The sequence below is a fragment of the Larus michahellis genome, chromosome 5, assembly GCF_964199755.1.
Source record: "Larus michahellis chromosome 5, bLarMic1.1, whole genome shotgun sequence".
NCBI lineage: Eukaryota > Metazoa > Chordata > Aves > Charadriiformes > Laridae > Larus > Larus michahellis.
The window spans coordinates 48,748,067-48,761,225 of record NC_133900.1 but is presented as its reverse complement, the minus strand read 5'-3'; the positions used below and the strand labels follow the sequence as shown (position 1 = coordinate 48,761,225).

At 50.1% G+C, this 13,159-nt stretch overlaps 1 protein-coding gene across 2 annotated transcripts in view; it reads left to right on the top strand.

Moving 5' to 3' along the window:
* Nucleotides 1–10,590, top strand: part of PTPRA (protein tyrosine phosphatase receptor type A) — a 126,007-nt gene extending 115,417 nt beyond the window's left edge. For both annotated transcript variants that reach the window (XM_074587231.1, XM_074587232.1), the window contains 12 exons: nt 1,041–1,138; nt 1,284–1,403; nt 2,331–2,497; nt 3,499–3,634; nt 4,402–4,551; nt 4,675–4,768; nt 6,174–6,250; nt 7,822–7,956; nt 8,343–8,468; nt 8,962–9,113; nt 9,434–9,569; nt 10,266–10,590. In XM_074587231.1, the coding sequence (XP_074443332.1) occupies nt 1,041–1,138; nt 1,284–1,403; nt 2,331–2,497; nt 3,499–3,634; nt 4,402–4,551; nt 4,675–4,768; nt 6,174–6,250; nt 7,822–7,956; nt 8,343–8,468; nt 8,962–9,113; nt 9,434–9,569; nt 10,266–10,340 (1,466 nt within the window). In that variant the 3' untranslated portion in view covers nt 10,341–10,590. The remainder of the gene's footprint in view (nt 1–1,040; nt 1,139–1,283; nt 1,404–2,330; nt 2,498–3,498; nt 3,635–4,401; nt 4,552–4,674; nt 4,769–6,173; nt 6,251–7,821; nt 7,957–8,342; nt 8,469–8,961; nt 9,114–9,433; nt 9,570–10,265) is intronic.
* Nucleotides 10,591–13,159: the final 2,569 nt, after the last annotated feature.

Sequence of the window (13,159 nt, the reverse complement as noted above, 5' to 3'; positions counted from 1 at the left end):
CCTTTCTTCCCTGAGCCTTGTCCTTCCACCCTGGCCCACAGCTGCAGGTGGTTGTGATCTCTGGAAATATTGCCAGTGAGCTGCTTATTTAAATTCCCCAAATCTGTTATTACAGAGAGCACCACACTGATCTGGTTTCATGTCTGCTTCTTTTTAAACCTCAGCAGGCAAGAACGTGGGTTTGTGCCCTTGGAGAGAAATTTCTCTGTGGTCTTTAGATGAGACGCAGGACTATAATCTCTTGAGAGCAACAAGCATCACAAGTCTTCCCAAGCTCAGCTGCCCCCAGCCAGAGCATCACCAGCTTGCATGTGCCACGTGTAGCCCTCCAGCTCTCTTGCTTTCCTTGTACCGGTCCAAACAAATCCCTAAAACCAAGTTGCCCACTCACAGGGATGTTCATGTCAGCAAAAGGGGGTTATCTGACCACGGGAGGTGGTTTGCATTTCCTCTCTTGAGTTGCAAGTGGGTTAGGACATCACTTGCCAGTTTACCTGGCTCTTGCTGGAGAAGGAAGGCTGGATCAGGTCCATCAGCTATACCACGCTGCAGTAAAGCTTTGTCTCTACTATTGTCTTGGCTTACCCTTAGCCTCAGCCTTGGCAGGGGAGGTCTAGGTTGAGTCAGCTCCTTGTCTGGCAGGCAGCAGGTAACTATTCTTGTGCTATATTGAAACGGGATCCCGTGGTAAAAACACAAAGTTTGGGGACAGGACTTCTGCGAGCTACTTGCGATGGCCACAATATCCCTGTCTGACCTTGGGCAAGTCATTTCTGTGCCGCATTTCCGATTTCCCCTTCTTGGGCTAAAAATGGAATTCCTCATCATAAAACGTATCCAAAAAGCCCCGGCTCTTGTGTGATAGGATTGTTTCTTGGGTTAGCTGACATTCCCAGACACCAAAACACCTCCTGTGCTGACATCTATTGGCAAAAAATATGTTGCATCATCCACAACGTGTGACTTCACATGCTGGGTTTCAGTCTCAGTGCTTGAGGGATTGATCCCAAAGACCACATTTCTTTTTACCTTCCCCTTAGGACCAAAGGAAGAAACCGTGAATGATTTTTGGAGGATGATTTGGGAGCAAAACACAGCAACAATTGTCATGGTGACCAACCTGAAAGAGAGGAAAGAGGTAAGAGCCAGAAGGCTTCGTGGGCTGGTATCTAACCCAACTTTATCTGAATCCGGCACATCTCATGCCCTTGGGCATGTCTTGGAGCTGGTCTCAGGTTTGTGAGGGACCAGAGCTCACCTGCACCCATTTTCTCTCCCTGCAGTGTAAGTGTGCTCAGTACTGGCCAGATCAGGGCTGCTGGACATACGGGAACATCCGAGTGTCTGTGGAGGACGTGACCGTCCTGGTGGATTACACTGTGCGAAAGTTCTGCATCCAGCAGGTGCCGTGGCTCGCATCTCCCAAACCATCCCTCCCCTCTCTGCGCTGGGCATCCAATAGGCGCTGGTGTGCTCCTCAACTCCACCAAGATGTCATGAGTGCAGAGTGTGGATGAAATGACCCCCAGCATCCATTTTTGACCAGAGCTATTAAGAATTTACTCACCTTAAACACGTGGGAGCCCGTTCCCAGCGGGTACCAGCATGGCTGTACCAAGAGCAGGGAAGCTGACGGATGCCAGGGCTGAAATTCTGTCCACTTGCTGTTAGCAGTATCAGTTCCTGCTCTCGCCCATAGATACTTAATGCCTGCAAATAATCAGATTTATCCCATGAGCTGAGACAAAATCCAGTGCCGTATGCATTGGTTTTCATTGCTTTCCCATCTGTCGCTACATTTTCTTGTCCTCCAGAGGAGGCTCTAGATGCTTTAGTCGCTCTGTCTGTTTTCCTGCTGCTCTCGGAAGCAGGCAAAGAAGAGCTGGCAATTGAAAACCTGTCTGGACCCTGAGCAGGGTTCTTCTGAGCCTTTGCTCCAACAGCCTGGATGTGGGTGGTTTCCTCTCCTGTCTTTAATTAAGGATGCTGAAGGCAGAGGTGTGGGAAAGGACAGAGTGGCAGCTTCTGTTTGAGCCCACTGCAGATGACATACGGCAGCTTCTGCCAGGTCAGAGACACAGCTGAGGCCGGGCTGGCATCTCTCACCCCTAGGATGCGGGATATGATGTTAGGCAATTAAAATGTCATGCCTTTAGAGACTAATTTGGCCCCGGAGCCTGGGCCCATGCCCTTTCGGTTTGTAGATGCTACTGCTTTTTAAGCCATCCAGCTCAGTCCTGGGTCTGTAGCTCCCTCTCTGCCCTTGCTTTTGGGGAAAGAAAGGAAATATGAGTATTTATCATTAACCTGAATACACATTTCCCCTTCAGGTCGGTGATGTCACGAATAAGAAGCCTCAGCGCCTGGTAACTCAGTTCCACTTCACCAGCTGGCCCGACTTTGGGGTCCCCTTCACCCCCATCGGGATGCTGAAGTTCCTGAAGAAGGTGAAGACATGTAATCCCCAATACGCAGGAGCAATAGTAGTGCACTGCAGGTAAGTCCTGGCCATGGCTGATTTCTGCCTCTCCTGAGTGGCTTGGAAAGTATCTCATGTTTAATATGTGTTGTGAGATAATTTATTATGACATAATAGAAGGTGAGGTTTTTTCAGTCAGGCCTCTTTTATTATTTTTATCTAACTTTCCCATATTAAATGGGAATGTTCCACAAGGGAACATTCGAAAAAATGCATGTGAATTGAAGGAATTTCTTGGAATCAGCGATGTGATGGTGTTGAGTGGTCTTCATTTGGGTTAGCTGGATGCCAAGTGAGCCAAGCAAAGCACCACTGCTCAGCATTGGTGACATTTCCCTGGGCACGAGAAGGCAACACCCCTTGTTGCAAGAAGGCAGTACTCAGCGTGCCTGGGAGCAAGGACTGTTGTGTTTGACCACACATGGAGTTGTTTCAGGCACAGCAGCAAGCCTGGGGAAGCCACGGAGACATTCCACGTTTCAGTAAGGGAAAGCCCCATGGTTAAAGGCAGAGATGATCACATTTGCAGCTTCCCAAGTCCATTTCTCCAGCTTTCTTCTCAGGGGGCAGCTGGCAAAAGAGTTTTGTCTTTCCATAGCGTCTGCTTGGCCTTATCCTTTTTATTCTCCTCAATGGTTAAGTTAACCAGCACAGAAACCAGGCTTCCGTGTGGGCTCACCTTCACCTGATGGAGGTTGATTGGAAGGAGCAGTGGGCAGCTGGTAGAAACACGCAGCCTGTAGGACTCTGGAAGCCATAGCTGGTTCAGTTATTGCTTTGGCTCACCCTGCTCTGTGCCTTCATGGATTCCCATCACAGCAGTTGCTAGAAATGCTGTGTGCATCTCTCTGCAAAAGCCAGGCAACACTGAACACCAGGCTAGGGATCTCTCTCATCTCCAAAACAGATTTTGCTATTTATTCACTGCAGGGAAGCGTCTGGCTTGCTCCTGGGCACTCTACAAGGGACCCCGATGCCAACACGACTGCACTGACCACTTGTCCCCTCTGTTTTTTCAGCGCCGGGGTAGGACGCACGGGCACTTTTATCGTCATCGATGCCATGCTGGACATGATGCACGCAGAGAGGAAGGTGGACGTTTATGGCTTCGTGAGCCGGATCCGGGCTCAGCGCTGCCAGATGGTACAGACAGATGTAAGTGTGCTTCTGTGGTCTCGGCTTTGCTTACTGGAGTTAGATTTCGGTACCCAGCCTGCTGCGAAGTCTACATGCGGGTAGAGCATCATCGCTCATTTTGAAGGATGCTGCCTCAAGTGAGCCTTTCACTGGGTCCTGCTCTTCTTAATCCCCTTCATAGAATCATATAATCATTTGGGTTGGAAAAGACCTTTAAGATCATTGAGTCCAACCATTAACCTAGCACTGCCAAGTCCACCACTAAACCATGTCCTAAGCTCCGCATTCACATGTCTTTTAAATACCTCCAGGGATGGTGACTCAACCACTTCGCTGGGCAGCCCGTTCCAGTGCTTGATAACCCTTTCAGTGAAGAATTTTTTCCTAATATCCAGTCTAAAGCTCCCTGGCATGACTTGAGGCCGTTTCCTCTCGTCCTGTCGCTTGTTAGTTGGGAGAAGAGATTGACACCCATCTCACTACAACCTCCTTTCAGGTAGTTGTAGAGAGTGATAAGGTCTCCCCTCAGCCTCCTTTTCTCCAGACTTGGAGAAAGTTTTGTGTCATGTCAGCTTTGTGTCACATAGCAAATAAGGTCCCAGTCCCCATATATCAACAGAAAGGTTGTTAGCCACTTTTCTGGGGTCTTGAAGGGGTGCCATGTGCCCAGCCAGCGTGGGTGGGGAGTAAGGTGGTGGGTTTGCTGCCAGCATGTGCGCAGGCACCGAGATGCGCTTGCTGAGCATGGAGCAGAGGCTGATGGCTTCTCCCTGCAACCATTGCAGATGCAGTATGTGTTCATATACCAAGCACTTCTGGAGCACTATCTCTACGGTGACACGGAGCTGGAGGTGACCTCATTAGAAATCCACCTTCAGAAGATCTACAACAAAGTGCCAGGAACCAGCAGCAATGGGCTGGAAGAGGAGTTCAAGGTAAGTGTGATTCTTGTCCTGGTGGATCCGCTCGGATGGTGCTGAGCTGTGGGGACCACCATGTGCTTGCCTTGCCTGGAGCAGCTCTGAACGCTACCTCTGCTTTCGTTCCTTCCTCTGCAGAAGCTCACTTCAATCAAAATTCAGAATGACAAGATGAGAACGGGCAACTTACCGGCAAATATGAAGAAGAACAGGGTGCTTCAGATAATTCCATGTAAGACTTGTTTGTTTCTTGGGGAAAGCATGCCCAGTGGGTGAGGGAACCATTAGGGTGATTGTGGAGACAGGAGTCAGGCTGGAGAAATGGGCCAACAGGAACCTCACAATGTTCAACAAGGAGAACTGCAAAGTCCTGCCCCTACGGGGGGGGGGGAAGGAACAACCCCAGGCACCAGTATGTGCTGAGGCCGCCCAGCTGGAAAGCAACTTGGCAGGAAAGGACCTGGGGGTCCTGGGGGACACCAAGTTGACCATGAGCCAGCAATGTGCCCTTGAGGCAAAGGTGGCCAGTGGTGTCCTGGGCTGCGTTAGACAAAGCATAGCCAGCAGGTGTGTGGGGGGTGATCCTTCTGCTCTGTGCAGCACTGGTGAGGCCACATTGGAGCACTGTGTCCGGTGCTGGGCTCCCTGGTGGAAGAGAGGTGTGGACAGACTGGAGAGAATCCAGCAAAGGGCCACGAAGATGATGAAGGGTTTGGAGCATCTCTGCTATGAGAAAAAGCTGAGAGCTGTGACTGTTCAGCCTGGAGAAGAGAAGGCTCAGGGAGGTCTCATCAATGTCTGTAAATACCTGAAGGGATGGTGGAAAGAGGACGGAGGTAGGCTCTTTCCAGACAGGACAAGGGGCAATGGGCACAAACTGAGACAGAAGAGGGTCTCCCTGAATGTCAGGAAACACCTTTTGTCTGCGAAAGTGACTGAGCACTGGGACAGGGAGGTTGTGGAGTCTCCATCCTTGGAGATCCTCAGAAGCTATCTGGACACAGTCCTGGGTAACCAGCTCTAGGTCATCCTGCTGGACTAGGGAGGTTGGACCAGCTGATCTCCAGAGGTCCCTTCCAACCTCAACCACTCTGTGATTCTGTGAGCACTCAGGAGCTGTCAAGACAGAGCCATTTGTGCACACAGTAGTAGACTCACAGACTGGCTAGGTTTGGAAGGGACCTCTGGAGGTCATCTGGTCCAACCCTCTGCTCAAGCAGGGGTAGCATGAAGGGATGGGGCAGAGTCAAGGGCAGGTGTTTTTTCATGGCCAAATATAACATTGGCCTTGGCGCTTTCTTGCTTTCATTCTGCCTTTTCACTGCCATGACTTTCTTCTCAGCAGGTTTATGCTGCCGAGGCTTTCAGTCTCGAGGGAGAAGGGAGTCCCTGTGTTGAGCAGGGCCTGCTGCTGGGATCCTCAGCATCCCCTTCTCCTTCCCCAAACCAGGGCATGGCAGAAGGCAGAACTGTCTCCTGTCCCAGTCAGGTGCTGTAAACACAGGGCTCCCCTTCCCATATCTCTGTCCTCTCACCTAGGGCTTGGTGACTTCCCAGCTAAAGACCATGCATGGTTATCACGGAGTCATGCTTTGAAGGTGTTCCCCAAAACTCAGATCATTCCGCTTCTGTTTCAGATGAGTTCAACAGAGTAATCATTCCAGTGAAGAGAGGTGAAGAGAACACAGACTATGTAAACGCTTCCTTCATTGATGTGAGTCTTTAATCTTCTTTCCTTCTTCACACAGTGGAAACTCTTTACCTCGTGCTGCTTCCTATGGAAAGGATTTTTCTCAAAACATTTCTTCTCTGGGTTTTGTGAGGCTCTTTCCACTTGACTTTGCTCTGTGTCACCAGGTGATGCTAGTTTCTTTCTCCAAAAACCCCTCTGTATATACAGTTTCCTTGTGACCCACGGATAATGGGAGAGGAGAGCTGGAGCTTGAGCAGACCCCCCAGATCCTAGTCTCACTTCTGCAACTCCAAGCTCTGATGATGGCTTTGGAGAAACGGATGCATATAGCCGTGGAAATGATTGCTATACAGCACTGTTCATTTGGTCAGAAAACATCCACTAGATTAGGTAATGGAGCAATACACAGATCCCAAAACCCTTGAGAAAAAACAGGTCAATCCCATTATACCTGTCTGGGTGACGAGAGGAGGCAAGGCAGAGAGGTTAAGTGCTTTCCTCCCTTCAACGAGGAGGTAAGTAATTGCACATCTTTTTCTTGTGAGTAATACTGTTGACTTCAGGGGACATCTCATATGAGTATTTATCTTCATGCAGTGATGCCAGCGCTGGCTAAGTAACAAAGCCCGGCTCTTTTCTCGCCCAATTTCTATTTTCATCTCCTAATGGTCGGGGTTTTTTTTCCCCCCAAAGGATGATTACTCCCATGGGTTGAACCAGTAAAACCAGCATATTCCTAGTTATAACATCCCAAATTAATTGCTCCCTGAAATCTCCTTTCCTGGGTCTCTGCGGGTTGCTCTGGCTGCGTGAGCATCTGACACAACGCAGCCGGGAGCAGCTGCCTTGTTCTGTCTGCATCGAGATCAGAAAGCTTAAATGTCACGTAAGCAATTTTTGTTGAGGATTCAATTTCCTGCCTCTGCTGAACTTTGCTTAAATGACAAGCTCCAAATGACGAAGCATCTTTAGTCACAGTTTGCAGCGAGGGCACAGGGGAACATCGGAGGGGTTTTGGAAACAGAAGCACTTTGTGGTTGTGGAAGAGCCAGAGTCATCCAGACTTACTACTGGGTTTCATAGATCATAGAATGGTTTGGGTTGGAAGGGAACTTAAAGATCATCTAGTTCCATCTAGTTTTGCTTACTTCTTCCAAAAATCCCCAGTAAAAATCATACCTGAAGTATTTGGAGCTTGGGCAAGGCTCTGCAATGCTCAGACTTTGCAACGTCACTTAGGAGTGCTGGAAACCCAAATCTTTCTTCACCAAATGGATAAGGCCATGTGTGTGTAGGGAATACGATCCCCCTCCAGCTGCATTTCTTTAAAAACAAAGGTCTTACCACGGTGAAGCGCTGGTTGATGGCACTTCAGCTGCTGAGCGGTGGTGTGGCCCGTGCACGAGGACATAGTGAGAGACGGTTTCTCTGCCCAGGCTGTGGGTATTCACATGCACAGTCACAATGGTCCCAAAATTTAACTGAGCTTGCTAACCTGACCATGTCCAAGAGCGTTCCTCCTGCTGCTAACCCTCGGCGCCTCAGCAACCGGGCACCGCCGATTCACTGCTAACCCTGTTTTCAAATTGCAGGGTTATCGCCAGAAGGACTCCTATATTGCCAGCCAAGGACCGCTGCAGCACACAATAGAGGACTTCTGGAGGATGATCTGGGAGTGGAAATCCTGCTCCATAGTGATGCTAACAGAACTGGAGGAGAGAGGCCAGGTAAGTGCGCGGGGATAGCTGCATTTGAGCACCAGCAAAATAAATCAGTGTGACCCCTTAAAATGTCCCGACGGCCCCTGCACTGCCAGTGTCACCCACATTGGGTACTATTTCACCCCTTCTCTGGCAGGAAATGTATTTCATCCTCTACTTCTAGTGCAAAGAATGCAATTGTGTGTAGACCAAGGGTGGGGAGATGTTCAATAAACCAACTCTGGACCCTCAGTTCTCAAAGCACCTTTGGGTGCAGCAGGAAGTTCCTCTCCAAAGTGAGCTCATGGGATCCCACCTGGCTTTGGGCAGCTGCGAGCCCCAGGAGAAGACTTCTTCCATTCAAGCCCATGGGGAAAAATACAGGGTTTTTATCCTGTGCCCTCCTTTCTTAGGAGAAGTGTGCCCAGTACTGGCCATCTGATGGCTCTGTGTCCTATGGAGACATCACTGTGGAGCTGAAGAAAGAGGAGGAGTGCGAGAGCTATACGGTGCGGGACCTGCTGGTAATGAACACCAGGGTAAGAGTCTGGCCTTCTCCCCGCGGAGAGCTCTGGGCACTCTTGGGTTGGCTGTCATTAACCCTTGCTGATGTTTGTGGCACTTTGCAATTCCTCTTGCAAGTGCTGGACCTTCCTTCTGGCATCTTCAGCTCCATTGTCTCCCTGTCATCCCAAAGTAGCATCCATCCCTTGCAAACCCACCTACTTCCCTATGCTTACCTCCCACCTGTGGGGATTCCTGTCCTGCTGATCTCTTCTCATCCAGCCCCTCTGCCCTGCTGCCCCCCAGCAGCCCTCATCCTCCTTCTACTACATCCTTGTGCCCACCACGCAGCTTCCCTCCTGCTCCTTGTTCCCCACGTCCTGCCCTGCTCCATGCCACAGGAATGCCTCCTCTCCACATGCAGACAGCTTTCCTAAGCAGGTGGTTTTCCCAAAGCCTTGAGCTGGTGGGTTTCTTGATACAGGTCTCCCACCAGCTTACTGACCTTGAGCTGTGCTCTTCCACCAGGAAAACAAGAGCCGACAGATTCGGCAGTTTCATTTCCATGGCTGGCCAGAAGTTGGGATCCCTGGGGATGGGAAGGGAATGATCAACATCATCGCGGCTGTGCAGAAGCAGCAGCAGCAGTCTGGCAACCACCCGATCACTGTGCACTGCAGGTAAAGCTCAGGTGGAGCAGCGGTTGGCCACCCCTCCAAGGGGACCTGCTCTGCAAGAAGTTTTGGAGATGGTCAAATGTCCATCAGAAGACTTGGGCTGAGCAGGAGCAGCTGGGGCAGATGTGGTACAGGGTTTTCCTGCTCAGCTAAGCAACAAGGCTTCAGTCTTGTAGAGCATGTCCTCACTAAACTAGGAGAGGCTGGGGCAGGACCATCAGCTCCTACAGTTCTGTGGTGGTTCCCCTATGGATTGTCCCCTGAGCAAAGACAACATGGTCAGGACAGGCGGTTTCCTTTACCTTCTGGTTTCCCTTTGCCAGTGCTGGAGCAGGAAGAACAGGCACCTTCTGCGCGCTGAGCACTGTCCTGGAAAGGGTGAAGGCAGAAGGGATTCTTGACGTCTTTCAGACAGTGAAGAGTTTAAGACTACAGAGGCCGCATATGGTGCAGACACTGGTAAGCACAGCTGAACACACCCCATGCTCCTCCTGCCACCCCAGACCTCAGCGACAACGAGCTGGGGACTCAATGTTGAGCAAAAACTTCCTCAGTTGAAGGTTTTCTCTCTCCATGAAAGAGTAAGGGATGGAGATGGGTCAGAAAGTATTGCCCCTTCCTCCTGTTAGGACATCTGGAAGAGTGGAGCTTGGCTGGCTGACGGCACCTTTTGAGCACTGACACAAGCCGTAGGAGCCTCCCTGGAGATGTCCTCAGCCACAGCCTACATATTTATGGGCTCCAAGAGCCTGGAAACCTGTCCTGGAGCGGCTGTGACACGGGCTTGGGCAGGCAGCAGGGCAGGGAGGGGAGGAGAAGGCAGGACTAAATGAGGTCTTGCAAGAGGGGTTTGCAAGGATGCTCAGGGATTCAAATAAAAGCATTTTTGGGATCAAAATCGGACCTCAGAGAGGAAGGGGAAAGCAAGTTTCTTTTGCTGGTGGCACCCCAGGAAGGAGGGTGGGCAGCCCATTTTTGGGGGGCACAAAGGAGGTGGGACATGCTGACGGGTGGGAGTCCTGTTCCTGCCCTCAGTCTGGGCTGAGGACACCTGACTATGCTTGGTCCCAGCTTGCCACAGACCACGAAACATCAAATTATGTCTCAAGTGTGAATTTTCTTGCTCTAATGTTGTGCTCTTCCTGAATCCCGCAGGAACAGTACGAATTCTGCTACAAGGTGGTGCAGGAATATATCGACGCCTTCTCAGACTACGCCAACTTCAAGTGAAGAAAAAAAAACTCCACACCCTGAAACAAATGACAGAAGAGTTGCCTTCTTTAATATTTTGTAATATTCTGTTTGTTAATATACCCCCCCAAAAAATATGTGTATATATCTTAACTGTTTTAGAGGTTGGTACCATAAGCTTCATATTAGCTGGAGATTTTATATGTAGCAAAGTGTTAGTGCAGATACTGTTGGCTCCTTTTTTTCCAATGTTTTATTGGGGAATTAAATAGCGTGATGTTTGGATTAATATTGTCATACCATCTCTCTTCTGGAGAGTTGATACAGGCTGTTATTTTGTTTGTAAATCTTTTTTTTTTTTTCTTGAGGGAGTAAAGCCTTTTTAAAAAAAAAAAAAAAAAGAAGAAAAAGATATCCTGGATCTCATCTGAAAAAAAAAACAAAAACAACAAAACCACAACCCCGCAAGCACAAGCTTTTCCGAACCTGCAGGGAAATGGTTTCACATTTTTCTGTGGGTCAGCTCTTTCAAAAAAAAAAGGAGAAGAAAAAACCAAAAAGCTTATTCTGTGTGTGTGTATATATATATAAATATCCTAATTTTTGTATAAAAAACATAAAAGGTTCCTCCTTCAGGGTCAGGCCACCAGGTGCTGCTGATTTGGAAACCATAATGAGCAGTGACCGTTGGGATTTCAACCCCAGGAAAAAAAAAGAAAAAAAAAAAAAACAACCCAACAACAGAAAAACAAAAGGGTTTTTGCTCCCTGAAGGAAACGTCCATGTATTTGGTGCCAGATTTTAGACCTGCCACAGGGGTTATCACGATGGACGCTTGTGATGGCCCTGCCATCCCCACTGGTCCCTTCCAGGAGGGAGCGGTACCCGCGGGCTCCCAGCAGCAAGGGGTGCTGCTGCATGGGGTCTGGGGGCTCTGGCTGGAGAAGAAAGCGGCTCCACGCTGTCCAAGCTCCGTGTTCTCACCCATTGTGTCTCTTCCCAAGTGCCATCCACACCCTTCCCTCTTCTTGCTCTGTAACAGCAGTGAAAGAGAAATTCTGGAGCCATCTCAAAACTGTATTTGGTGGTGCGGTGGCCCAGCCTAACAAACTCATCTTGTTTTCATACCACCATGGCACAGGTCAAAGATCATCTAGTTCCAACCCCTCTGCCATGGGCAGGGACACCTCCCACTAAATCAGGTTTATCAAAGCCCCATTCAACCTGACCTTGAACACTTCCAATGATGGGTCATCCGCAGCTTCTCTGGGGAACCTGTTCCACTGTTTTACCACCCTTGTCATAAAGAATTTCTTCCTTATGTCCAATCTCAACCTACCCTCTTGCAGTTTAAGACCTCAAGATGGTCTCCAGATGGTCACTGCTAAAGCATTCACAGGTTTTTAAAGCTGAAGGAGACCCTTCTCCAGCCTGGAGGGTGCCCTTGCTGCCTTCCAGACAAGCTTAGGGAATATTCCTCTTTTTTTTGTTTTTTTTTTTTTCCCCTATGGAGGCTCCATCATGGAGATGAATTTGGGTTGTCAGAGAAAGAGGATTTTTATTGTTCCCTTCCCAGAACAAGAAAAATCTAAGGAAACCCTAATGCTGGTGATGGGACAGGGCACAAGAAGAGTCCTAAGGGCCAAGAAAAGTCCTGAAGACCCAAGGGTGCAGCACTTCTATATTAAAAAAGAAAGGTTAATATGGTTGATTTTAATAGGTTTTTTGTTACAAAGAGGTGTCTGATGAAATACCTTCCTTGTTCCTCCTGCGCTGAGGGGGACTATGCCCTGGTTAACCGGGGGAGCTCCATCCTCTGCTGCAGGCACTGGGAGAACTAGGGTCGGAGTGGAGGTTTCACCCCAAGGATGTGTCTGGGCACCCGGGGCGGTGATCAGGAGCATGAGGGGGGTGGCAAGGCAAAGGGACGGTGACATCCTTGCCCAGCCAAGGGAAGACTCGGGGGATATGGGGTGGAACTCTAGGAAACCACGGGAAAAGCCACCCCATGCATCAAGGTATCCGAGTTTTCCAGCATAGCTTTTCCATCCCAGGGGGATTTCCTGGGGTGGGAGTGGCTCGGTGGGGGCACACAGGCAAATGGACACCACCCCCCAGCAACCCAAAACACGCCCCAAAAATTACCTCACTGCTGTTGTCATCCCCGTTCCATCACCTGCCACCCCATCATGAACCCCAGCATCATCACTTCATTAGTAGACTTTGACTCCTGAATTTGGGGGGCTTTTGGACAAAGCTGGAAGTCATGCTCGGAAATAAACGTGCTGATCCCAAAAGAAACGGGGACCCTCCTGGGATGGGGGAGGGGCGCACTTGCCCACTACCGATGCTCTCCCTGGGGACACCGAGCACCCCAAGTGGCTCTGTCCCTCTGCCCGCTGGGCGCTGGCTGCTTCCCAGTGACAATAATGAGGTTTTTCCCCTTTTCCTTCCTTCCTGGGATCGCTGTGGGGACAAAGGAATTTTAAGATCTTGGGGAGCTGCCCTGACCTTTTGCCGCAGCATCTGCTGTGGCCCAGTCCTTCTGCCGCATCCCACCGCAAATAGCAGGGATGCGAGCAGTTGCTGGAGATAATCTGGGGACGGATCCTGCCAAAATCCCTTTCCCAGGCTCCATCACATCCCCTGAGCCAGGGGCTTTGGGCTGCCTGGCCGTTGCCAGCACCTGGCCCTGACGTGGGGGTGATGAAGCTGAAATTGGGGGAGAACGGGTGAAATTGGGGACGGTGCTGGGTGGGGAAACTGAGGCACCAAGGGTTTGCTCCCCCCCCACCCCCTTCACCAGGAGCGTCCCCGGGGGCTGCAAAGCGGCTCCTGGATGTGTTGGTCACAGGGCT